The sequence below is a fragment of the Thalassophryne amazonica genome, chromosome 10 (genome assembly GCF_902500255.1).
Source record: "Thalassophryne amazonica chromosome 10, fThaAma1.1, whole genome shotgun sequence".
In the NCBI taxonomy this organism is placed as follows: Eukaryota; Metazoa; Chordata; class Actinopteri; order Batrachoidiformes; family Batrachoididae; genus Thalassophryne; species Thalassophryne amazonica.
Window position 1 is genome coordinate 39,251,724 of NC_047112.1, and position 27,404 is coordinate 39,279,127.

At 39.3% G+C, this 27,404-nt stretch overlaps 1 protein-coding gene and 1 long non-coding RNA gene across 2 annotated transcripts; one reads left to right on the forward strand and one right to left on the reverse strand.

The window, feature by feature from the left end:
• Positions 1-788: 788 nt before the first annotated feature.
• Positions 789-17,175, forward strand: LOC117518650. Its single transcript, XR_004563035.1, has 2 exons — positions 789-823; positions 16,900-17,175. It is a non-coding gene; the product is annotated as an uncharacterized LOC117518650 (long non-coding RNA).
• Positions 16,744-26,303, reverse strand: lsm7 (LSM7 homolog, U6 small nuclear RNA and mRNA degradation associated). Its single transcript, XM_034179851.1, has 4 exons — positions 26,211-26,303; positions 25,870-25,960; positions 25,493-25,564; positions 16,744-17,056 (listed from the first exon to the last, which is right to left on the reverse strand). Exons 1-4 carry the CDS (start codon positions 26,214-26,216, stop codon positions 16,914-16,916), a joined length of 312 nt encoding a protein of 103 aa, XP_034035742.1. The 5' UTR covers positions 26,217-26,303; the 3' UTR covers positions 16,744-16,913.
• Between the last annotated feature and the right edge of the window lie 1,101 nt (positions 26,304-27,404).

The following is a 27,404-nucleotide window of genomic DNA, read 5'->3' on the forward strand; positions in this document are numbered from 1 at the left end:
TTATCAATTAAATTCAACATTTTATGCCTAACAGTGCTTTATTATATGAGTTTTCCATGAAGTTGACAGGCCAGATTCAGTAATATACATATAATACATATACTATGCAGTAATACATATAATATAATATATATAATATAATAATACATATATTATATAATACATATAATAGATATATACGAGTATTATATATTATATATTATTATTATTATATATTATATTATTATTATTATAGTATTATATATCGTATAATACATGTAATATACATTTTGAAATTGTCTGCCTCTAACTTGGTCTGGCTTCTTTGAAAATGTCAACTTCTATAGAGCATTATCAAATAATATTGCTATACTATTTTTTATATTGGATCCAAATAAGATGCTGCTCCATCTGATGATGAAAGTGCGTACACGCTCTGTACATACATAAAAAGGTATTTTTCAAAATATGTTAATCAGATGCTGTAAAGTTTTGAAATGTAAACAACTGTAAACAACTCATTTAAAATTGGGCCATTGCTCTAGTTGTATTTTGTTGTTTCAGACACTAAAGCTGTCACATGGATAATTTTCAATTTGATAGAGTGTACATTGACGTGTGAATGGATTGACTGCTTTACATCACCTGTGATTGTGATTTGTTGCAATGTTCCTACTTCTGCAAAACTATAATACAGTCTAATCTTTACTTTAACTGATTGACCAGTTACTTGTGTGCCTTTCAGCATGTGTGCACGACATTAAAAAGTATTTGTGCGTTTGATTGTGGTTGATGTGCACCGTTTGGGGGGTGTTTTGAGTGTGTGTGTGTGTGTGTGTGTGTCGTGTCAAATGAACATTATGTGTGTATGTGTGTGACTGTGTGTGTCAAATGAACATTATATGTGTGTGTGTGGGGGGGCTTTGTGCGTTTTCACAAGCGATATGATAGAAAGTATTCAAATAGTGTTGCATTGCAAGAGCTTATAATGTCCATAGATTTAACAAGTTTTTGTTTCTATTTACTTTAGTAATCTATCAAAAACTACACTGCGTGTACAAGTCTTCTAAATGGCCTTAACAGAGCTTAATAATATTACATAACAACTCAACGAAGGGCTTAATTATGCAGAAATTGGTGAGTTTGACCCTATACTATCGTCCTGATTCCACTGTGCAGGGTTCGCTCAGCCGTGACGCCCATTCCACGTAGTGTAGAGTTCAGTGGTCAATCCAGGAAATTTCGATCCAGGAAGTGTTCAACATTTGACATTTCCTGTTTCTCTGTAGACTCAAAATTTGGCACTTCATGTTTCAGTGTGAACTTGCCACTGAGTTCCCGAGAGATTCTACGAGATCTCGCTCGATCCAGGAAGTGTTGATCCAGGAAGTGTTCAACATTTGACATTTACTGTTTCACTGTGGACTCAAAATTTGGCACTTCCTATTTGGGGCTCCCTGTACCATGAGCAAGCTTTGCACCGCTGCACACCGCTTCACTCGTATTATGAATCCCTTATTTAAAGGCTAATAAATAATAATGGTGCCAAAGAACATTCTTTTTATGACCTAAATCCAGGTCATACCCAATATCGATGCCGACCCAATATCTCCAGAGAGAGATATATTTCGTGGCGTTTTCTTGATCCGATTGCCTCCTCTTTTGGTTCCCGTGGTCGGCTCGGATGCGGCCCTTTCCTTACCGCAGTGGGCATGGGGTGAATCTACGGAATCTGCGGCCTCTCGCCCGGGCCCGACAGTCGGCTAATGCTCCGGCTCCTGTCAGGATGGTGCTGGTAAATGCGAGATCACTGGCCAACAAAACCTTTATCCTGAAGGATTTTTTTATGGCCCGTGGATTGGATTTTCTCTGTGTTACTGAGACTTGGATGACTGCTGGTGAGTCTAGTGCTTTCTGTGAACTTATGCCACCCGACTGTACGTATTTTAACTCTCCAAGAATGTCAGGACGCGGCGGAGGCACTGCGATTGTTTACAAAGAACAATATAAGTGTAAACGGGTCAATATGGCAACATCTTATTCCAGCTTTGAGTCTCACTTATTTGAACTTCGCTCTGACCTCCCGGTGTTGTGCGCTGTTGTTTACAGACCCCCTAAGTATAACAAAGATTTTATCAGTGATTTTGCCGATTTTCTGTCACAAATAATGCCAAACTACGAGGTCTGTCCGAAAAGTAACGAACCTTTTAATTTTTTTCAAAAACTATATGGATTTGAATCATGTGCGCTTGTATCAGCCAAGTTTGAACCTTCGTGCGCATGCGTGAGTTTTTTCACGCCTGTCGGTTGTGTCATTCGCCTGTGGGCAGGCTTTGAGTGAGCACTGGTCCAGCCCCCTCGTCGGATTTTCATTGTCAGGGAAATGGCTGAGCGACTGCCGCTTTGCTCCATGAAAATATTTTCAGAAACTGTGTGAGACAGCCAGTTGGAAACCATTCAGAAAATTCAGATGGCTTTCGGTGAAGATTCTATCGGCGTCACACAGATTAAGGAGGATTACAACCGGATTAAAGACGGCCCACAGCGGCGGCCCACGCTGTGTTGATCCGGGACGTCATGTGACTACCAGAGAAATCGCAGAAAATGTGGACATCAGCACTCTTGCGGCACATTCCACTGTTACAGGAGATTTTGTAATGAAAGACGTGCAGAGGAATTCGCACGTCGGGACGGAGCTGCTCATGGCGCACAACAAAAAACACGTCCGTGTTGGAACCCATTCTGAAGATTCAGATGGCTTTCGGTGGCTTTTCAGTCGAGTGAGTATCCAAGAAATTGTTTAACAGCTGGGCATGTCACAACTTGTCCTGTGAGACTTCCAACACGGAGGTGTTTTTTGTTGTGCGCCATGAGCGGCTCCGTCCCGAAGTGCGAATTCCTCCGCACGTCTTACTACAAAATCTCCTGTAACAGTGGAATGTGCCGCAAAAGTGCTGATGTCCACATTTTCTGCGATTTCTCTGGTAGTCACACGACATCCCGGATCAACACAGCCTTCACTTTGGAAATGATCTGGTTGTTTCAGCCTGTCGATAGCCGCTCAAAGCGCGGCGCGCCCTCCGCCACTGTGGACCGTCTTTAATCCGGTTGTAATCCTCCTTAATCTGTGTGACGCTGATAGAATCTTCTCCGAAAGCCATCTGAATTTTCTGAATGGTTTCCAACTGGCTGTCTCACACAGTTTCTGAAAAAATTTTCATGGAGCAAAGCGGCAGTCGCTCAGCCATTTCCCTGACAATAGAAATCCGACGAGGGGGTGGACCAGTGCTCACTCAAAGCCTGCCCACAGGCGAATGACGCAACCGACAGGCGTGAAAAAACTCACGCATGCGCACGAAGGTTCAAACTTGGCTGATGCAATCACGTGATTCATATCCATATAGTTTTTGAAAAAAATAAAAAGGTCCGTTACTTTTCGGACAGACCTCATATGATCGGATTTTAATAGTTGGTGATTTTAATATTCATGTTTGCTGTCCCCTGAAGCCGCTGGCCAATGATTTTTTTAGATTTGATTGATTCTTTTAATTTTGTGCAGTCTGTGTCTAGGCCAACACTTGAACATGGGCACATTCTTGATCTCGTTTTAACTTATGGTTTTACTGTTTCTAATTTAGAGGTTTATGATGCTGCTTTCTCAGACCATATGCCTATTCTTTTTGACATGCCTCCTTTTTGTCATATGGTGAAATCTTGTGCTCCTACTCAGCGCTGTCATGTTCTTAATTCTTCCACTGCTGCTCAGTTCTCCACTGCTTTTAGTGCTGTGATCAGCTCTTCTGAGTGTCTCGGCTTTAATTTAGATGTTGACTCCTTCACCTCTAAATTCAACTTGATCTGTCAGACTGTCTTAGATACTGTAGCTCCATTGAACTTAGATCTTCCAAACGTCGATCTGAGCCTCGGATGAATGATGTTACGCTCACTGTCAGGCGCGAGTGTAGGAGAGCTGAGCGAAAGTGGAAGAACGACAGATCTTTCTTTAGTTCTTTAGTTTTCTCTGGGCCCCTCCCCAATCGGACCGGGAGTTACATGTTTAGCCGCATGTTCTCCTTGAATTGCTGTCTGTCTGAGTGGTGTCCAAAAAAATGAGGTTGGCTTCATAGATAATTGGCAAAGCTTCTGGGGAAAACCTGATCTTGTTAGGAGAAACGGCATCCATCCCACTTTGGATGGAGCAGCTCTCATTTCTAGAAATCTGGCCAATTTTCTTAAATCCTCCAAACTGTGACTATCCAGGGTTGGGACCAGGAAGCAGAGTTGTAGTCTTACACACCTCTCTGCAGCTTCTCTCCTCCTGCCATCCCCTCATTACCCCATCCCCGTAGAGACGGTGCCTGCTCCCAGACCACCAATAACCAGTAAAAATCTATTTAAGCATAAAAATTCAAAAAGAAAAAAATAATATAGCACCTTCAACTGCACCACAGACTAAAACAGTTAAATGTGGTCTATTAAACATTAGGTCTCTCTCTTCTAAGTCCCTGTTAGTAAATGATATAATAATTGATCAACATATTGATTTATTCTGCCTTACAGAAACCTGGTTACAGCAGGATGAATATGTTAGTTTAAATGAGTCAACACCCCCGAGTCACACTAACTGCCAGAATGCTCGTAGCACGAGCTGAGGCGGAGGATTAGCAGCAATCTTCCATTCCAGCTTATTAATTAATCAAAAACCCAGACAGAGCTTTAATTCATTTGAAAGCTTGACTCTTAGTCTTGTCCATCCAAATTGGAAGTCCCAAAAAACAGTTTTATTTGTTATTATCTATCGTCCACCTGGTCGTTACTGTGAGTTTCTCTGTGAATTTTCAGACCTTTTGTCTGACTTAGTGCTTAGCTCAGATAAGATAATTATAGTGGGCGATTTTAACATCCACACAGATGCTGAGAATGACAGCCTCAACACTGCATTTAATCTATTATTAGACTCAATTGGCTTTGCTCAAAATGTAAATGAGTCCACCCACCACTTTAATCATATCTTAGATCTTGTTCTGACTTATGGTATGGAAATTGAAGACTTAACAGTATTCCCTGAAAACTCCCTTCTGTCTGATCATTTCTTAATAACATTTACATTTACTCTGATGGACTATCAATCAATCAATCAATCAATTTTTTTTATATAGCGCCAAATCACAACAAACAGTTGCCCCAAGGCGCTTTATATTGTAAGGCAAGGCCATACAATAATTATGTAAAACCCCAACGGTCAAAACGACCCCCTGTGAGCAAGCACTTGGCTACAGTGGGAAGGAAAAACTCCCTTTTAACAGGAAGAAACCTCCAGCAGAACCAGGCTCAGGGAGGGGCAGTCTTCTGCTGGGACTGGTTGGGGCTGAGGGAGAGAACCAGGAAAAAGACATGCTGTGGAGGGGAGCAGAGATCGATCACTAATGATTAAATGCAGAGTGGTGCATACAGAGCAAAAAGAAAAAGAAACAGTGCATCATGGGAACCCCCCAGCAGTCTACGTCTATAGCAGCATAACTAAGGGATGGTTCAGGGTCACCTGATCCAGCCCTAACTATAAGCTTTAGCAAAAAGGAAAGTTTTAAGCCTAATCTTAAAAGTAGAGAGGGTGTCTGTCTCCCTGATCTGAATTGGGAGCTGGTTCCACAGGAGAGGAGCCTGAAAGCTGAAGGCTCTGCCTCCCATTCTACTCTTACAAACCCTAGGAACTACAAGTAAGCCTGCAGTCTGAGAGCGAAGCGCTCTATTGGGGTAAAATGGTACTACGAGGTCCCTAAGATAAGATGGGACCTGATTATTCAAAACCTTATAAGTAAGAAGAAGAATTTTAAATTCTATTCTAGAATTAACAGGAAGCCAATGAAGAGAGGCCAATATGGGTGAGATATGCTCTCTCCTTCTAGTCCCCGTCAGTACTCTAGCTGCAGCATTTTGAATTAACTGAAGGCTTTTTAGGGAACTTTTAGGACAACCTGATAATAATGAATTACAATAGTCCAGCCTAGAGGAAATAAATGCATGAATTAGTTTTTCAGCATCACTCTGAGACAAGACCTTTCTGATTTTAGAGATATTGCGTAAATGCAAAAAAGCAGTCCTACATATTTGTTTAATATGCACTTTGAATGACATATCCTGATCAAAAATGACTCCAAGATTTCTCACAGTATTACTAGAGGTCAGGGTAATGCCATCCAGAGTAAGGATCTGGTTAGACACCATGTTTCTAAGATTTGTGGGGCCAAGTACAATAACTTCAGTTTTATCTGAGTTTAAAAGCAGGAAATTAGAGGTCATCCATGTCTTTATGTCTGTAAGACAATCCTGCAGTTTAGCTAATTGGTGTGTGTCCTCTGGCTTCATGGATAGATAAAGCTGGGTATCATCTGCGTAACAATGAAAATTTAAGCAATACCGTCTAATAATACTGCCTAAGGGAAGCATGTATAAAGTGAATAAATTGGTCCTAGCACAGAACCTTGTGGAACTCCATAATTAACTTTAGTCTGTGAAGAAGATTCCCCATTTACATGAACAAATTGTAATCTATTAGACAAATATGATTCAAACCACCGCAGCGCAGTGCCTTTAATACCTATGGCATGCTCTAATCTCTGTAATAAAATTTTATGGTCAACAGTATCAAAAGCAGCACTGAGATCTAACAGAACAAGCACAGAGATGAGTCCACTGTCCGAGGCCATAAGAAGATCATTTGTAACCTTCACTAATGCTGTTTCTGTACTATGATGAATTCTAAAACCTGACTGAAACTCTTCAAATAGACCATTCCTCTGCAGATGATCAGTTAGCTGTTTTACAACTACCCTTTCAAGAATTTTTGAGAGAAAAGGAAGGTTGGAGATTGGCCTATAATTAGCTAAGATAGCTGGGTCAAGTGATGGCTTTTTAAGTAATGGTTTAATTACTGCCACCTTAAAAGCCTGTGGTACATAGCCAACTAACAAAGATAGATTGATCATATTTAAGATCGAAGCATTAAATAATGGTAGGGCTTCCTTGAGCAGCCTGGTAGGAATGGGGTCTAATAAACATGTTGATGGTTTGGATGAAGTAACTAATGAGAATAACTCAGACAGAACAATCGGAGAGAAAGAGTCTAACCAAATACCGGCATCACTGAAAGCAGCCAAAGATAACGATACGTCTTTGGGATGGTTATGAGTAATTTTTTCTCTAATAGTTAAAATTTTGTTAGCAAAGAAAGTCATGAAGTCATTACTAGTTAAAGTTAATGGAATACTCAGCTCAATAGAGCTCTGACTCTTTGTCAGCCTGGCTACAGTGCTGAAAAGAAACCTGGGGTTGTTCTTATTTTCTTCAATTAGTGATGAGTAGAAAGATGTCCTAGCTTTACGAAGGGCTTTTTTATAGAGCAACAGACTCTTTTTCCAGGCTAAGTGAAGATCTTCTAAATTAGTGAGACGCCATTTCCTCTCCAACTTACGGGTTATCTGCTTTAAGCTACGAGTTTGTGAGTTATACCACGGAGTCAGACACTTCTGATTTAAAGCTCTCTTTTTCAGAGGAGCTACAGCATCCAAAGTTGTCTTCAATGAGGATGTAAAACTATTGACGAGATACTCTATCTCCCTTACAGAGTTTAGGTAGCTACTCTGCACTGTGTTGGTATATGGCATTAGAGAACATAAAGAAGGAATCATATCCTTAAACCTAGTTACAGCGCTTTCTGAAAGACTTCTAGTGTAATGAAACTTATTCCCCACTGCTGGGTAGTCCATCAGAGTAAATGTAAATGTTATTAAGAAATGATCAGACAGAAGGGAGTTATCAGGGAATACTGTTAAGTCTTCTATTTCCATACCATAAGTCAGAACAAGATCTAAGATATGATTAAAGTGGTGGGTGGACTCATTTACTTTTTGAGCAAAGCCAACTACCCAGCAGTGGGGAATAAGTTTCATTATAGTAGAAGTCTTTCAGAAAGCGCTGTAACTAGGTTTAAGGATATGATTCCTTCTTTATGTTCTCCAATGCCATATACCAACACAGGGCAGAGTAGCTACCTAAACTCCGTGAGTGAGATAGATTATCTCGTCAATAGTTTTATATCCTCATTGAGGACAACTTTGGATGCTGTAGCTCCTCTGAAAAAGAGAGCCTTAAATCAGAAGTGCCTGACTCCGTGGTATAACTCACAAACTCGCATCTTAAAGCAGATAACCCGTAAGTTGGAGAGGAAATGGCGTCTCACTAATTTAGAAGATCTTCACTTAGCCTGGAAAAAGAGTCTGTTGCTCTATAAAAAAGCCCTCCGTAAAGCTAGGACATCTTACTACTCATCACTAATTGAAGAAAATAAGAACAACCCCAGGTTTCTTTTCAGCACTGTAGCCAGGCTGACAAAGAGTCAGAGCTCTATTGAGCCGAGTATTCCTTTAACTTTAACTAGTAATGACTTCATGACTTTCTTTGCTAATAAAATTTTAACTATTAGAGAAAAAAATTACTCATAACCATCCCAAAGACATATCGTTCTCTTTGGCTGCTTTAAGTGATGCCGGTATTTGGTTAGACTCTTTCTCTCCGATTGTTCTGTCTGAGTTATTTTCATTAGTTACTTCCTCCAAACCATCAACATGTCTATTAGACCCCATTCCTACCAGGCTGCTCAAGGAAGCCCTACCATTAATTAATGCTTCGATCTTAAATATGATCAATCTGTCTTTATTAGTTGGCTATGTACCACAGGCTTTTAAGGTGGCAGTAATTAAACCATTACTTAAAAAGCCATCACTTGACCCAGCTATCTTAGCTAATTATAGGCCAATCTCCAACCTTCCTTTTCGCTCAAAAATTCTTGAAAGGGTAGTTGTAAAACAGCTAACTGATCATCTGCAGAGGAATGGTCTATTTGAAGAGTTTCAGTCAGGTTTTAGAATTCATCATAGTACAGAAACAGCATTAGTGAAGGTTACAAATGATCTTCTTATGGCCTCAGACAGTGGCCTCATCTCTGTGCTTGTTCTGTTAGACCTCAGTGCTGCTTTTGATACTGTTGACCATAAAATTTTATTACAGAGATTAGAGCATGCCATAGGTATTAAAGGCACTGCGCTGCGGTGGTTTGAATCATATTTATCTAATAGATTACAATTTGTTCATGTAAATGGGGAAACTTCTTCATAGACTAAGGTTAATTATGGAGTTCCACAAGGTTCTGTGCTAGGACCAATTTTATTTACTTTATACGTTTCCCTTAGGCAGTATTATTAGACGGCATTGCTTAAATTTTCATTGTTACGCAGATGATACCCAGCTTTATCTATCCATGAAGCCAGAGGACACACACCAATTAGCTAAACTGCAGGATTGTCTTACAGACATAAAGACATGGATGACCTCTAATTTCCTGCTTTTAAACTCAGATAAAACTGAAGTTGTACTTGGCCCCACAAATCTTAGAAACATGGTGTCTAACCAGATCCTTACTCTGGATGGCATTACCCTGACCTCTAGTAATACTGTGAGAAATCTTGGAGTCATTTTTGATCAGGATATGTCATTCAATGCGCATATTAAACAAATATGTAGGACTGCTTTTTTGCATTTGCGCAATAGCTATAAAATTAGAAAGGTCTTGTCTCAGAGTGATGCTGAAAAACTAATTCATGCATTTATTTCCTCTAGGCTGGACTATTGTAATTCATTATTATCAGGTTGTCCTAAAAGTTCCCTGAAAAGCCTTCAGTTAATTCAAAATGCTGCAGCTAGAGTACTGACAGGGACTAGAAGGAGAGAGCATATCTCACCCATATTGGCCTCTCTTCATTGGCTTCCTATTAATTCTAGAATAGAATTTAAAATTCTTCTTCTTACTTATAAGGTTTTGAATAATCAGGTCCCATCTTATCTTAGGGACCTCATAGTACCATATCACCCCAATAGAGCGCTTCGCTCTCAGACTGCAGGCTTACTTGTAGTTCCTAGGGTTTGTAAGAGTAGAATGGGAGGCAGAGCCTTCAGCTTTCAGGCTCCTCTCCTGTGGAACCAGCTCCCAAAACGGATCAGGGAGACAGACACCCTCTCTACTTTTAAGATTAGGCTTAAAACTTTCCTTTTTGCTAAAGCTTATAGTTAGGGCTGGATCAGGTGACCCTGAACCATTCCTTAGTTATGCTGCTATAGACTTAGACTGCTGGGGGGTTCCCATGATGCACTGAGTGTTTCTTTCTCTTTTTGCTCTGTATGCACCACTCTGCATTTAATCATTAGTGATTGATCTCTGCTCCCTTCCACAGCATGTCTTTTTCCTGGTTCTCTCCCTCAGCCCCAACCAGTCCCAGCAGAAGACTGCCCCTCCCTGAGCCTGGTTCTGCTGGAGGTTTCTTCCTGTTAAAAGGGAGTTTTTCCTTCCCACTGTCGCCAAGTGCTTGCTCACAGTGGGTCATTTTGACAGTTGGGGTTTTTCTGTAATTATTGTATGGCTTTGCCTTGCAATATGAAGCGCCTTGGGCAACTGTTGTGATTTGGCGCTATATAAATGAAATTAATTTGATTTGATTTGATCACTCCTTTTTAGATGCAGACTAACGAGCAGATCTGATTTGATGCAGGTGTTAGTTTTGGGGATGAAAATTTACAGGGTGATTCCATAATTTTTTCCCTCTGCTTGGTCTAAAAAAGTAACCGTTACTGACTGCCACAATTTTTTTTTTGTTGATTTCTTATAGTGTTTCTTAAAGCCAGAAAGTTGCCATTTGAAATGACTTTAGTTTTGTGTCATGTCTGTGATCTGCTTTTTTTCTACAAAATTAAACAACTGAATGAACATCCTCCGAGGCCAGTGATTCCATAATTATTGCCAGGGGTTGTAATCATGACACCCTGGAGTTGTTTCAGTCTGGTTTTAAATCCCATCACAGTACTGAGTCAGCACTGCTGCGGGTTTTTAATGACATTTGTGTAGCTACTGATTCTGGTCACTGTGTTGTTTTGGTCCTGTTGGATCTAACAGCGGCCTTCGATACAGTGGACCATCAGATCCTCTTGTCTCGCCTGGAAAACTGGGTGGGCATTAAGGGTGTTGTTTTATACTGTTTTAGATCCTACCTATCAGAGAGAAGTTTTTGTGTCCTTATTGGAGCTGTTGAATCTTGTGCAGTGCCCCTTACATGTGGGGTGCCTCAAGGCTCCATACTTGGTCTGCTTCTTTTTTCTTTGTATCTACTCCCAATGGGATCAGTTTTTAGGAGACATGATATCTCTTTTCATTTTTATGCTGATGACTGTCAAATTTATTTGCCACTGAAGCAGCAAAATGCATACTCTGCGAACCATCTCCTAGAGTGCATTGGTGACATTAAGGCATGGTTGTCCATAAATGTTCTACACCTGAATGATAAAAAAGACTGAGGTGTTGCTGTTTGGACCTAGTGACACTTCCAAAATCAGTGTTGATCTGGGTCCCACGAGTCAGTATCTGACACAGACAGCAACAAACCTGGGTGTAAAACTGGACAGTGATCTTAAATTCGATGCTCAGATTAGGTCAGTAGTCAAGTCTAGTTTCTATCAACTAGACTATTAGACTATTAGACAACTGGCCAAGGTGAAGCGATTTCTTTCATGGCATCATTTTGAGATTTTAATCCATGCTTTTATAACTAATCGCCTGGACTATTGCAATGCACTTTATACTGGGCTGAATCACTCTGCTTACCCGCCTACAGATGGTGCAAAATGCTGCTGCTCGACTTTTGGCTGGTGTTAGAAGGTGCGAGCACATTACACCGGTTTTGGCCTCACTCCATTGGCTCCCCGTTCGTTTTAGAATTGATTTTAAAATTCTTTTGTTTTTAAATGTCTTCATGGCTTTGCCCCGCTATATCTATCTGACCTGCTCCATTTATACGTCCCTTCACGCTCACTCAGGTCAGCTGATTTGTCACTGTTGGTTATCCCAAGGTCAAAGAGGAAGCATAGAGGTGACCGAGCTTTTTCAGCCGTTGCCCCAAAACTGTGGAATGATCTTCCTTTGCACATTAGGCAAGCTGATTCGCTCTCTGCTTTTAAATCTTCTCTTAAAACACATTTCTTCTCTTTGGCTTTTAACAGTTTGACATTTTTTTTTTTTTTTTTTAGTGTTTCTGCTTTTAACTGTGGTTTATTTATTTATTTTAACTTGCCTGTTCTTGTTGTGTACAGCGCTTTGGTTGTTGGTATGCATTTTAAAGTGCTTTATAAATAAATTGAGAACTGAGAATAAATCTTAAAAAACCCAAGGCTGTACCCTTTTAAAAACTACAAGCAGTTGCTTGTGAAAATGTTTCAATCTTTTGAAATGCTTGAAAAATGAAAATAATCAATAATTCACAGCTTCAAAATGCACCAAACACTAAAGATCCAGTTGTTTCAGAAAATCATTCAGAGAATTAAAATGCTTGACTCAGTAAATGAATCTTTAAAATACAATTGTTTCAAGAGTCTCACGAGTCAACCACTTGCTTCAGAAAATGAAAATGAAAAATGAAAATTTACTGTTGCAAAAATGACTGAAAACTTAAGTGACTCTGTTGGTGAAGAAAATATTTTTCTGTTTCAAAATACCTGAAGCAGTAAATAAACTAATTGCCTCAGGAAAAATGATTTATTCTTTAAATGTTCCCTGTGCTGGGAACACTTTAGAGCTTGTGCAACAAAAATGTCGATGTACAGTAGCGTTCAGAATAATAGTAGTGCTATGTGACTAAAAAGATTAATCCAGATTTTGAGTATATTTCTTATTGTTACATGGGAAATAAGGTACCAGTAGATTCTCACAAATCCAACAGGACCAAGCATTCATGATATGCACACTCTTAAGGCTATGAAATTGGGCTATTAGTTTAAATAAAAGTAGAAAAGGGGGTGTTCACAATAACAGCAGCATCTGCTGTTGATGCTACAAACTCAAAACTATTATGTTCATACTGCTTTATTAGCAATCCTGTGAATCACTAAACTAGTATTTAGTTGTATAACCAGTTTTTCATGATTTCTTCACATCTGCGAGGCATTAATTTTGTTGGTTTCTAACAAAGATTTTGCTGGTTTCTAGTGTACTTGGGGTTATTGTCTTGTTGAAACACCCATTTCAAGGGCATGTCCTCTTCAGAATAAGGCAACATGACCTCTTCAAGTATTTTGACATATCCAAACTGATCCATGGTACCTAGTATGCAATATATAGGCCCAACACCATAGTAGGAGAAACATGCCCCTATCATGATCCTTGCACTGCCATGCTTCACTGTGAACTGTGGCTTGAATTCAGAGTTTGGGGGTCATCTCACAAACTGTCTGCGGCCCTTGGACCCAAAAATAACAATTTTACTCTCATCAGTCCACAAAATATTCCTCCATCTCTCTTTAGGCCAGTTGATGTGTTGTTTGGCCAATTGCAACCTCTTCTGCACATCTTTTATTTAACAGAGGGACTGCAGGGGATCCTTGCAAATAAATTAGCTTCACACAGGCGTCTTCTGTCACAGCACTTACAGGTAACTCCAGACTGTCTTTGATCATCCTGGAGCTGATCAATGGGTGAGCCTTTGCCATTCTGGTTATTCTTCTATCCATTTTGATGGTTGTTTTCTGTTTTCTTCCACACATCTGGTTTTTTTTTTTGGTCCATTTTAAAGCACTGGAGATGATAGATGAACAGCCTATTATTTTTTGCACCTGCGTATACGTTTTCCCCTCTCCAATAAACTTTTTAATCAAACTACCCATTTTCCTCAGGCTTTCAAAGAGAAAAGCATGTTCAACAGGTGCTGACTTCATCCTTAAATAGGGGACACCTGATTCACACCTGTTTGTTCCACAAAATTGACAAACTCACTGACTGCCACACTACTATTATTGTGAACACCCGCTTTTCTACTTTTTTTTACTAATAGCCCAATTTCATAGCCTTAACACTGTGCATATCATGAATGCTTGGTCTTGTTGGATTTGTGAGAATCTACTGGTACCTTGTTTCCCATTTAACATAAAGAAATATACTCAAAACCTGGATTAATCTTTTTAGTCACATAGCACTACTATTATTCTGAACACTACTGTATATACACATACACACACGAGTGTATATATATATATATCAATCAATTTTATTTATATAGCGCCAAATCACAACAAAGTTGCCCCAAGGCGCTTTATATTGTAAGGCAAGGCCACACAATAATTACGTAAAAACCCCAACGGCCCCCTGTGAGCAAGCACTTGGCGATAGTGGGAAGGAAAAACTCCCTTTTAACAGGAAGAATTAAGTATTACTAGAGGTCAGGGTAATGCCATCCAGAGTAAGGATCTGGTTAGACACCATGTTTCTAAGATTTGTGGGGCCAAGTACAATAACTTCAGTTTTATCTGAGTTTAAAAGCAGGAAATTAGAGGTCATCCATGTCTTTATGTCTGTAAGACAATCCTGCAGTTTAGCTAATTGGTGTGTCCTCTGGCTTCATGGATAGATAAAGCTGGGTATCATCTGCGTAACAATGAAAATTTAAGCAATGCCATCTAATAATACTGCCTAAGGGAAGCATGTATAAAGTGAATAAAATTGGTCCTAGCACAGAACCTCGTGGAACTCCATAATTAACCTTAGTCTGTGAAGATTCCCCATTTACATGAACAAATTGTAATCTATTAGATAAATATGATTCAAACCACCGCAGCGCAGTGCCTTTAATACCTATGGCTTGCTCTAATCTCTGTAATAACATTTTATGGTCAACAGTATCAAAAGCAGCACTGAGGTCTAACAGAACAAGCACAGAGATGAGTCCACTGTCTGAGGCCATAAGAAGATCATTTGTAACCTTCACTAATGCTGTTTCTGTACTATGATGAATTCTAAAACCTGACAAACTCTTCAAATAGACCATTCCTCTGCAGATGATCAGTTAGCTGTTTTACAACTACCCTTTCAAGAATTTTTGAGAGAAAAGGAAGGTTGGAGATTGGCCTATAATTAGCTAAGATAGCTGGGTCAAGTGATGGCTTTTTAAGTAATGGTTTAATTACTGCCACCTTAAAAGCCTGTGGTACATAGCCAACTAACAAAGATAGATTGATATTTAAGATCGAAGCATTAAATAATGGTAGGGCTTCCTTGAGCAGCCTGGTAGGAATGGGGTCTAATAGACATGTTGATGGTTTGGATGAAGTAACTAATGAAAATAACTCAGAACAATCTGAGAGAAAGAGTCTAGCCAAATACCGGCATCACTGAAAGCAGCCAAAGATAACGATACGTCTTTGGGATGGTTATGAGTAATTTTTTCTCTAATAGTTAAGATTTTATTAGCAAAGAAAGTCATGAAGTCATTACTAGTTAAAGTTAAAGGAATACTCGGCTCAATAGAGCTCTGACTCTTTGTCAGCCTGGCTACAGTGCTGAAAAGAAACCTGGGGTTGTTCTTATTTTCTTCAATTAGTGATGAGTAGTAAGATGTCCTAGCTTTACGGAGGGCTTTTTTTTTTAGAGCAACAGACTCTTTTTCCAGGCTAAGTGAAGATCTTCTAAATTAGTGAGACGCCATTTCCTCTCCAACTTACGGGTTATCTGCTTTAAGCTGCGAGTTTGTGAGTTATACCACGGAGTCAGGCACTTCTGATTTAAAGCTCTTTTTCAGAGGAGCTACAGCATCCAAAGTTGTCTTCAATGAGGATGTAAAACTATTGACGAGATACTCTATCTCACTTACAGAGTTTAGGTAGCTACTCTGCACTGTGTTGGTATATGTCATTAGAGAACATAAAGAAGGAATCATATCCTTAAACCTAGTTACAGCGCTTTCTGAAAGACTTCTAGTGTAATGAAACTTATTCCCCACTGCTGGGTAGTCCATCAGAGTAAATGTTATTAAGAAATGATCAGACAGAAGGGAGTTTTCAGGGAATACTGTTAAGTCTTCAATTTCCATACCATAAGTCAGAAGTATATTATATATATATATATATATATACGTATGTATGTGTGTGTGTGTGTGAGAGAGAGAGAGAGAGAAAACGCCCATCATCCCTAAAAAGCACAATCCTAACAAAGATTAGTCACTTTTGTTAGTACCCACCCTGCTTAGTACACTTGTTGCTGAGTGGTTAAATCCACAACAAATGTGGATGTCATTGAGCAGAAAGGTCTGCGTGTCTCATCCCTCCCCCACCCCACATGTATCCCTTTATCCCTATAAACACATTTAATGATAGCAATCAAGAACCTCTGTTGCTACACCAAACATGAGTGGGTTGTGGCCATCTCAGTGGTGTATTCAAGTATCAGCAGTTAAAAGCACAAGGTCTGTTTATGAAAGACATGATATCATCACTTAATTTGTGACTGTGCACTTACCTGTACAATTTTCCCGTCCCTTTCTTCACTTCTACTTTACTTAATAAAACTAATTTCCCTGACATGTTTGGAAACAATATCACTGAGACACCAGACAATTCAAAATAGCAATTCATGAGCACAACTGCTTTTGATTCAAGGCTGCAGATGTGCAACAGCAAAGTCCAAAATGTATAGTTTCTCTGTTGTGTTTATAAATCAATGCAAATCCTGCCCAACTGTATACATTTAAAGAACACAGTTTCACAAGAGTCTACATACATCAATTTTAACTTTATTTTCTTATCAAAAACAAACAAAACAAATAGTAAAAAGTTTATTTTTTCTGGATAAATAAGGAAATTAAACATTTAGTCTCACATCAGACACAAACAAATGTCCTCTTCCTGATCAACCTTTTCTTTTTCGACAACACAAATTTCTTTTTCTGGATGTAATATCACTGTGAGAAATCCAAATAAACATTTTAAAACAACATCAACCAAAATATTTCACAAAATATACTGGTGTGTGTGTGTGTGTGTGAGAGAGAGAGTGAGTGGAGGACTGTATGTTAGCCATCCTGTTGCTGTATGAAGGGGTTTGGTATAGCCTCCATGCCATCCTGAGGACAGATTAGAACGACAGAGGTTCCTCTGCACACCACCAGCCCCAGCTGTCTCGTGTCTTCTGTCAGTTTCAGCTGGTCATCTGGATCTGCAGAGAAAATTATTTAAATAATGACCCACATTTTGATCCACCAGGTGAGGTTCAAAGACAACTGATGTCTAATCTTATGGAAAAGACCAGCATGTGATTCTGGTGCTTAAAGGTCAGAGTTACCATGAGGTCAAGACTCAAAGAAAACTGTTGATTAAAGGGTGTAACGGTACATGTATTTGTCCTGAACTGTTTTGGTACAGGACGTTCAGTTTGGTACAGGGCTGTGCACGGGTGAGTTCATGTTGCGTGTTTACATTCAGTGTTGCCAACTTGGCGACTTTCTCGCTAAATCTGGTAACTTTCCAAACCCTCTTAACGACTCATTTTCTCAAAAGTGACTAGCAACAAATCTAGCTACTTTTTCTGGCGTTACTGGAAACTTTTCTGATGTTTGGCGACTGAAAGTTTCTGTTGTCACCGAGTGGCAGTGGGTCTCCCCCTCCTCCGCTGCCTGCAGCAGCCTGTAAAGCACTGAGCTGCGCTGTGATTAAATAGTCCCCAGACTTTGAGAAGCCCTGGCCTTGAGAAGTTATTTTATTTTAATAAGTGATGGCCAATTTTAATGGCAAAATAAATAAACAAACCAAGAATCAAGTTTATTTGTGGTTCTAAATATTTTGAAGGTGGTTTTACTCACTTTTTTGCCTCTCCCACATTTTTTGTTTTCAAAACTTTATTGAAAAAGATATATTAACAAACATTAAATGAACAGTTAATAGAAAGAGATAGAAAATAAAACAAATTGTACAAAAGTAAAGGGATTTTTTAACATTACATTTAACATTCTCTTTTTAAAAAAATCCTTATAGAGTGTGACAGTTTCGGACAAGTTAATTTTTCTGGCAAAAAATATGGAGGTTGAATAAAATTGAACAGGGCTTCATGCTGGAACCATTGTGCCCTGCTTTACTTATGGAAAGGTTTTGTTAAAAGCTGTTTACTAGGAATGTATTTTTTTTTATAATATTTCATACATTTGTAGTTTATATGAGAAGATTTTATTTAACTTATTACCAGGCAACACTTTGCAATTATTTTATTTCCTGTTTGTATAATGTTACAATAAATTGTTGGTTTAAACAAGCAAATTTAGGTTTTGCATTTTGTTCCCATACTGTACTGAAGATGAACCGAACCGTGTCCTCAAAACTGAAGTACGTACCGAACCTTGATTTTTGTGTATCGTTACACCCCTACTGTTGACTGTGACTGACACTTTACAAGTTGACTTTTAATCATTAATATTGATTTGCCATTTTCCACCAATCAGTGCTCTGCTATAAACATGAGGCCCAGCTTTATAAAATTTGTTTTAAATGTTGGAGACCACCCAAATATCAAAAGCTTGAAGCTCCAATATTTGTGATTCATTTCTTCCATATTGGATTTATATATGCAGATCAACTATCAAGATTATTTCAGCAAAATCTTAGGAAAGAATTTGCATTTGTCAACTTTTCTGGCAGTAAAGAGACAACATGAATTAGCATTTGATATTCCATAAGCATACTTATTTATGAAAGGACGACTTCTGCTTTTAGACTGATGTCTGAAGTGATATTTGCTATGAAAACCACGGGTAAAAAAAGAAATAATCAATAATACTCAATGCATTCTGACTAATGTACATATGTAGAAATGTACTGTATTTATGACATCCAGAAAGTGGTGCCGTTTTGTTCTCTCTTCATAGCTGTATTTATTCTGGGAATCAGACCAATCTGAGAACTCACATCTGATTTGCACTAGCAGATGAACTTGACTCTCTCCTACTAGTGCTGATTTCCAGCCAGGTGATGCATGGGCATCTCCTGGGCCTTTTAGAGTTGCTGGAGTCCTCAATACTGAGGCACCTGCATGCTGAATCATGTTCAGTGTGCCACATGACCAGAGCTGTGGCTTACACTCTTCATCATGGGGCAGCACAGTGGCTTAGTAGTTAACACTGCTGCCTCACATAGGGAAGGTTTCAGATTAAAATCCAACCTGGTCCTTTCGGTGTGGAGTCTGCAAGTTCTCCCCAGTGTTTGAGTGGGTTCCCTCCAGTGGTGGGTACATTTCTGCTAATTAGCTAAGCTAACTTTTGCGTTAGCAGGTTAGCTTTTCAGCTAACTTTGAAAACTATCAGTGGACCAATTAGCTTCCACTAAATTTAGTTCCGCTAACTTTTTTTTGCTGGCATAGTGAGAAACCTTAAAGGTCAAAAACATCTGTAAATCTGTAAACCTTGAAATCAAACATTAGTTCATGTCGTGTGTTTCACAACAGTCAAGTTGTTGTGAGGAGATCAGCCCCCAGCAGAAGGGGGTGGGTCGGCTGCCGGCTGCTGCAAAAAAGTGTCATTTGCTTTTCACATACAACGACACAGACAGTGGCAGAAGAGATCAAACGCAAAGCACTTTTCACTCATGGTCACAACATAATTCTTCACCAAACTAACTACACTCCTTGAACTATAAAAACACAAATCTATAACACTAACAACACTGCTAAACTAACATGTACTACAATTCACCTTATTCAGGAAGTCAGGATGGGTGGCTCCATTTTGTCAAACAACTTCCGGTTTGTCACTGCTTCTAATGATTATCTACGTGGGAACACAGTACGCTACAAGTGCCCGAACATAATTCATAATTCATTTTATTGTGTAAAATATTTGTATACATGATTGTATATGAAGACATCATAACAATAAAAACAGCTATTAACAACTTTAAAATCTGGTAGCATTCATTATACTGTAGTACAAGTCATAATTTGCTTTAAAAATATCTCAGGGATAAGACCACTTCAGGTGGCTAACTGTTCCAAATCTCCTGCTCGGTTACTAAAGAGCTCATAGTTCCTCAAAGCCAAACTGTCCATGCCGAGTGACAACACAAAGTAGTTAAAAATAATCGAGGGCCACTTTTTCATGTCATCTTCCCACTCTTATAACCCGTGGGTGAGCCAGAGTCGATCCCTTTGAGCTTTTCAAAAAGGGTTTTGTTTCTACCCATGTAATATCTTCCATTGTGCTATATTGAAAACACCGCTCACTGGAAGTCCTAAGACAAAATGGAAATGCCTCTGTTGTGAAAGTGGGCGGGGCTGAATAAGGTGAATAATAATAAAGAACAAACAAACCCCGAACTCCCATAATGCATGGCAGCAACAACTGCATCTGCTTCAAAGACAACGTGTACATGCAAATCTTTAATTTGTTAAAGTGAAAACACAATTATTTATGGAATGAAATTTGTCTCTTTAATACCTGCAAATGCACAGAGGGTGATCTACAAATAGTCCTTGATTTGCACGTGTTTTGTGATCCACAAACACAAATTTCTGATTTGTAACTTGTGTTGGTTTTTACAAATAAATGTGTATTTTACAACTTAAATGGAATTTTGAGTTTTACAAATGCCTTTTTTTAAACAAATGAAAAAAATGATATATTTTACAAATACACATTTATTTGTAAAAACCAACACACATGTTAACGTGTGTGTTGGTTTTTACATATAATGAGTCAACCAATCAGTGATCGGAGGCTCAGTTTACCTATAATGCATTCTGGCATCTGTGTGTTAATGTTCAAAACTTCACAATTAGTGCATTATTTTAAAATTAAAAGATATATGTTATATGTTCACATGACAGATTTGACATTAATGTAGTTAAACTATCCGGATTAATATGGTTTATAAATCAAAACCATAAGTCAAACTTAGGCCTCACAGCTGGACTGCTGTATGCTGTGAATGATAATGTCTCTTCCTTATAGCAGTGGGTAGCGCCCACAAAGACTGAAGTGAATGTCCTTGAATGGCCCAAACAGAGCCCAGACTTGAGCCTGAGAGGAATCCGTAAAACTGCTCAAAGATAGGTGCGCCTTGAGGCTGTAATTGCTGCCAAAGGTGCATCAACAAAGTACTGAGCAAAGGGTGTGAATACTTATGTACATGTAATTTCTTGTTCTTAATGTTTAATAAATTTGCAAAAAAGGCATGTCATTATGGAGTAGTGTGAGTAGAATTTTGAGGGAAAATTGATTTGAATATATTATGAAATAAGATTGTAACATAAAATATGGAAAAAATTAAGTACTGTTAATACTTTCCAGATGCCCTGTAATTAAAAACAAAACAAAAAATAATTCAAACTTATGTGTCAAAACTGAATACAGTAAAACTGAATGATCTACAGGGAATCCACAGCACCAATTAGGCTGACGTATTTCCTTGATTAAACACCTGACCTTAAAATAAGCGCCAGGCATTATGTGCATTAAAAAAAGATTACATTTGGTTGAGTCACTCTTTTTTCAAAGTTCACTGCAGATTGGTAAAATCCTAAAGCCTGATTTATACTTCTCGAGCTCTGTAACTTCGTGCCCATGCAATGATGTTGACATGCACATGACCCTTTTAAAGTTCTCTGTTGCATCTTAATGCAATTTGCCACAAAACAGTGGCCTTTTCTGGATAAATGTATCCCTCAATGAGCTCCACTTCTTTATACAACCCCTGGCAAAAATTATGGAATCACCGGCCTTGGAGGATGTTCATTCAGTTGTTTAATTTTGCAGAAAAAAAGCAGATCACAGACATGACACAAAAATAAAGCCATTTTAAACGGCAACTATCTGGCTTTAAGAAACACTGTAAGAAATCAGGAAAAAAAGTTGTGGCAGTCAGTAACGGTTATTTTTTTAGACCAAACAGAGGGAAAAAAATATGGACTCACTCAATTCTGAGGAATAAATTATGGAATCACCCTGTAAATTTTCATCCCCAAAACTAATACCTGCATGAAATCAGATCTGCTCGTCAGTCTGCATCTAAAAAGGAGTGATCACACCTTGGACAGCTGTTGCACCAAGTGGACTGACATGAATCATGGCTCCAACACGAGAGATGTCAATTGAAACAAAGGAGAGGATTATCAAACTCTTAAAAGAGGGTAAATCATCACGCAATGTTGCAAAAGATGTTGGTTGTTCACAGTCAGTTGTGTCTAAACTCTGGCCCAAATACAAACAACATGGGAAGGTTGTTAAAGGCAAACATACTGGTAGACCAAGGAAAACATCAAAGCGTCAAGACAGAAAACTTAAAGCAATATGTCTCAAAAATCGAAAAATGTACAACAAAACAAATGAGGAACGAATGGGAGGAAACTGGAGTCAACGTCTGTGACCGAACTGTAAGAAACCGCCTAAAGGAAATGGGATTTACATACAGAAAAGCTAAACAAAAGGCATCATTAACACCTAAACAGAAAAAAACAAGGTTACAATGGGCTAAGGAAAAGCAATTGTGGACTGTGGATGACTGGATGAAAGTCATATTCAGTGATGAATCTCGAATCTGCATTGGGCAAGGTGATGATGCTGGAACTTTTGTTTGGTGCTGTTCCAATGAGATTTATAAAGATGACTGCCTGAAGAGAACATGTAAATTTCCACAGTCACTGATGATATGGGGCTGCATGTCAGGTAAAGGCACTGGGGAGATGGCTGTCATTACATCATCAATAAATGCACAAGTTTACGTTGATATTTTGGACACTTTTCTTATCCCATCAATTGAAAGGATGTTTGGGGATGATGAAATCATTTTTCAAGATGATAATGCATCTTGCCATAGAGCAAAAACTGTGAAAACATTCCTTGCAAAAAGACACATAGGGTCAATGTCATGGCCTGCAAATAGTCCGGATCCTAATCCAATTGAAAATCTTTGGTGGAAGTTGAAGAAAATGGTCCATGACAAGGATCCAACCTGCAAAGCTGATCTGGCAACAGCAATCAGAGAAAGTTGGAGCCAGATTGATGAAGAGTACTGTTTGTCACTCATTAAGTCCATGCCTCAGAGACTGCATGCTGTTATAAAAGCCAGAGGTGGTGCAACAAAATACTAGTGATGTGTTGGAGCGTTCTTTTGTTTTTCATGATTCCATAATTTTTTCCTCAGAATTGAGTGATTCCATATTTTTTTTCCCTCTGCTTGGTCTAAAAAAGTAACCGCTACTGACTGCCACAATTTTTTTTCTTGATTTCTTATAGTGTTTCTTAAAGCCAGAAAGTTGCCATTTGAAATGACTTTAGTTTTGTGTCATGTCTGTGATCTGCTTTTTTTCTACAAAATGAAACAACTGAATGAACATCCTCCGAGGCCGGTGATTCCATAATTTCTGCCAGGGGTTGTACAATCATCAACCTCCAAATCAAGAGTACGGTACATGCAATTTTCCTCCATGAATTACAGGTCATTTGAGCATCTTTGTCTGACTCGCTGTTGTAAAGTTGTTCATATTTGCGGTCTTTTCTATCCAAATGCATTTGATCCATTATCAAAATGTAATTGGCGTGTGCCCTGCAAAAACTTTTAAAATATGACGGGTTAGGAAGGAGTGAAGATGGAAAAGTGACAAATCATAGCCTTTTTCTGTGTCCGTCATTTAGCAGGTGTGCAGGTTCGCAGCCCCACAGAGGGCTCTGATCTAAAGCCCCTTTCACACCGGGCCTGCTTCGAGTTGCGTCATGCGGCATCACATGGAAGCAACCTAGTGCCAAGACGATGTAGCTCAATGCCACAACACCGCGAGGGACGCAAAGGACGAAGCAAATCGGGCACCAAAAATTAAACATGTTTAATTTTTTCTGCGTTGAGCACAGGACGCAGAAAGGAAGTAGTTTCAGCACAAGTCAGGGCAAAGCGACGTTACTCAACGTGACTGGAAGCCACACCCTCACAATACAACATTACCTGACGCTAATTTATGAATCCTGCTGTGTTCCATTGTTCCCAATCACGCAGGATTGTTTTATACCGTCTACAAAATGCAGTAAAAACTACATGCTCAAAGAGCACAGAAAAAAAAAAAGCTGACTGCAGCCTGGCTGCAGCTGCTCGCACTCACCTTAAATTCTCTCACAATTGTTTTTGAATAAAGTCCAAAGTCCTGCTCACAGACTGATTGCCAGAGACAGGACATGTCCACAAAATACAGCATAACTCCAGACATCTCCACAGTTTGTCACGGATGGTTCGTTCGTGGGTGGGGACGCAGCTCGCGGTCAAAGAAGATAAACTATGACAGAACTCAGAGCGCAGGCCTGCAGCTCAGCACAAGACATTAAACTAGAAGAGAGATCAGAGCGCACACTCTCACGAGCGCCACTAGCTTAGCTTATGGCAAGCTAAAAGTGGACGCTGTCATTTTGGCCGAACTTCTAGCTAGTTTCTGGGTATTCTGTGTTAGTACGCACCCGCGGCCAATGTGCTTGATGAATTCCTGCGCAAAAAGTATTTCCCAGATAACTGTGATAATTCCTGTGAGATAATGAATACATCTCATCTAAACCAATTCTAAACTTTACCAGTAATAACATTACAAAGATAACTGAAGAGTAGCCGTAATAAATATTTAAGAAACGTAAGCTTTATGAGCAACTTTGCCTGACATCACTCAAGCACACTGTAAACATTGACACGATGGAGTTTGATGCGGATGAGTTCAAAAAGATATGATTGGAATGTTTTGATTACCATTTCCAGTTGGCGATGAAATAGGTGGGTGTTAACTTTGTGTTAAAGTCAGAACAAGAAACTGCACTGAAAGAGATCTATCTGGGAAGAGACACATTCTGTGTGTTGTTGCTCCAACGAGAGCAGCACGCTGAGCAGGGTGGCAAAAGTAGTCTGACGAGCTCAACCTGTGAGCGCGAGCTATCCCAGAGATGTCGGTCCAATGAAAGCGGCGCACTGAGCAGGGTGATCAGAGCGCACACAGACTGGCTGCAAATGAGTTTGTGTGCAGGTTCTCCTCTGCGTCGTCCTCACCTCCTCTCTAATCCCTGCTGCGCGCACCTGACGCAGACATTCCTGCGTCGTCATGACACTGCTTGACGCAACTCGAAGCAGACCTGGTGTGAAAGGGGCTTAAAGTGTTTTGGTTCGTTATACCCAGGGATGTGTGTGAAACTTAACACCATAGTGCAAGCAACATTTTGGTAATAATCACCGGTCTCGAATTATGGCTAGCCTCGTTTAGATCCAGTGTCTGAGCACAGTTCAAAAAATCCCCCGGTCTTTTAATTACAGAAATACGGTACCCACTTTCCTCAAATTGTCGAATGTCAGCGGTGAACTTCATTTCGTAAAACGCTGTGTCCGGTATAGGCAAGGGGTTTTTAAATGGAAATGCATTGCGCTCGGACAGGACATTTTGTCCGATGTGAACGAAAATCCGTTATTCAAAATCTGGTATATACAGTATTTATTACATGGAAAACGGCACAAAAGCACTGGACTTTTGCTTTTGTCTGGTAAATGCAAATGTCCAGTTTAAATGATGACGGTTTAGGCGGGGTTTACTGCACTATTTTGTAATGAAAACATTCTTACAGCCATGATAACAATTAAATAACAGAGGACTTACCACGCATATACTCAATTGTACCGTCCAGCACCAGATTCAAGAGTGGATCAAAACCTTTCAGGACACCACTGGCTGTGAGAAATACACAACGCGAGAGATTTTTTTTTAATTCAGGAATAACTATACAGTGGCTTTTTTGACCAGTATAACGTGGACTTAAAAATGTACAGATTATTAAAAAATTGATCCCTTTAACAACAAAAACAACCAACTTCATAAAGGCAGTAGGCTTCCTACTTGCCAAAAATACATTTTCAGTTCACAATGTGAACACTGATCTTTGTAATATACACTCCGCACCTGTAAGGGGCGACTATCATTCTAGGCAGCTGCTGTGTTCCACAGGCTAACTTCATTAGCATTTTACCATCACTCACCCTCTCGTCCGCCTTGAAACTTCACACGAATCGGCTTGTCGATATATTTTGACAAGTCGAAAATGCTCTCCTTTTTCTTCTTTTCTTTATCCTACACAGTTTAAAAGGGACATTGTTTCTTAATCCTACGCATGTTAGCCACACAATGGTGCATTTACGAAGCTCTGCTAAGCTAACCGGCTGATAAACGCAGCAAAACGTCTATACATAACACGAAACTAGTTACTACAGCTCGGTCAATGTTTCAGAAATAAAACGCTACTTGCATATATTTCTGACCTTGCATAGAGGTGTAACGTTAATATTTTGTTTGAATGAAAACGAAAAGCATACGAACTCACCCCCATGTTTGTTGTCTAACAGGAAGATTAACTTTGACCTGCAAACATCTCCACCAATCAAATCGTTGAGGGTCTGTCGTTCAGGAAATACGTCACAGGTTCTTCTTCTTTGGCATCTAACGGCAGGCGGCATCCTTAACGGTGCATTGCTGCCACCTTCTGCGTCAGTCCATTACAGTTGTACTAAATTCTCGAGTGCTTTCAGTGCCTTTCAGGTATTTAAAAAAGACACCACTTCCTCTTAACCCTTTGTCTAAAATACTTCCTACATACACCTATCCTTCTAAATTCTGAATTCTGCTTGTTGCTAAATTCTGAATTGCTTTTCTCTGGAACATTTATCACAATACATGAGAACATGCCGCACTCTCTCTGGCTGGCAACATTCCAAACATAGTCCATCCTGGTGTTTCGCGAGGAGGAAGAGTACTATTCAAGAACGTATGCCCAATTCTCAGCCTGGTAATAGTGTCTTCCTCCTTTCTTTTTCATCCTTTTCTTCTACAACTACAACCCCTGGCAAAAAGTATGGAATCACCGGCCTCGGAGGATGTTCATTCAGTTGTTTAATTTTGTAGAAAAAAAGCAGATCACAGACATGACACAAAACTAAAGTCATTTCAAATGGCAACTTTCTGGCTTTAAGAAACACTATAAGAAATCAAGAAAAAAAGATTGTGGCAGTCAGTAATGGTTACTTTTTTAGACCAAGCAGAGGAAAAAAATATGGAATCACTCAAATCTGAGGAAAAAATTATGGAATCACCCTGTAAATTTTCATCCCCCAAATTAACACCTGCATCAAATCAGATCTGCTCATTGACATTGACCCTATGCCATGACATTGACCCTATGTGTCTTTTTGCAAGTTTTTGCTTTATGGCAAGATGCATTATCATCTTGAAAAATGATTTCATCATCCCCAAACATCCTTTCAATTGTCCAAAATATCAACATAAACTTGTGCATTTATTGATGATGTAATGACAGCCATCTCCCCAGTGCCTTTACCTGACATGCAGCCCCATATCATCAATGACTGTGGAAATTTACATGTTCTCTTCAGGCAGTCATCTTTATAAATCTCATTGGAACAGCACCAAACAAAAGTTTCAGCATCATCACCTTGCCCAATGCAGATTCGAGATTCATCACTGAATATGACTTTCATCCAGTCATCCACAGTCCACGATT

Bases quoted from the DNA above. Each gene is read 5' to 3' on its own strand.
- lsm7 (XM_034179851.1), bottom strand. The intron at 25,565-25,869 runs GTGAGTGATGGT...TATTTCTCACAG, and splicing joins GTTTCAAGGCGGACGAGAGG to CCAGTGGTGTCCTGAAAGGT. The intron at 17,057-25,492 runs GTAAGTCCTCTG...TTTTCTCTGCAG, and splicing joins TACAATTGAGTATATGCGTG to ATCCAGATGACCAGCTGAAA.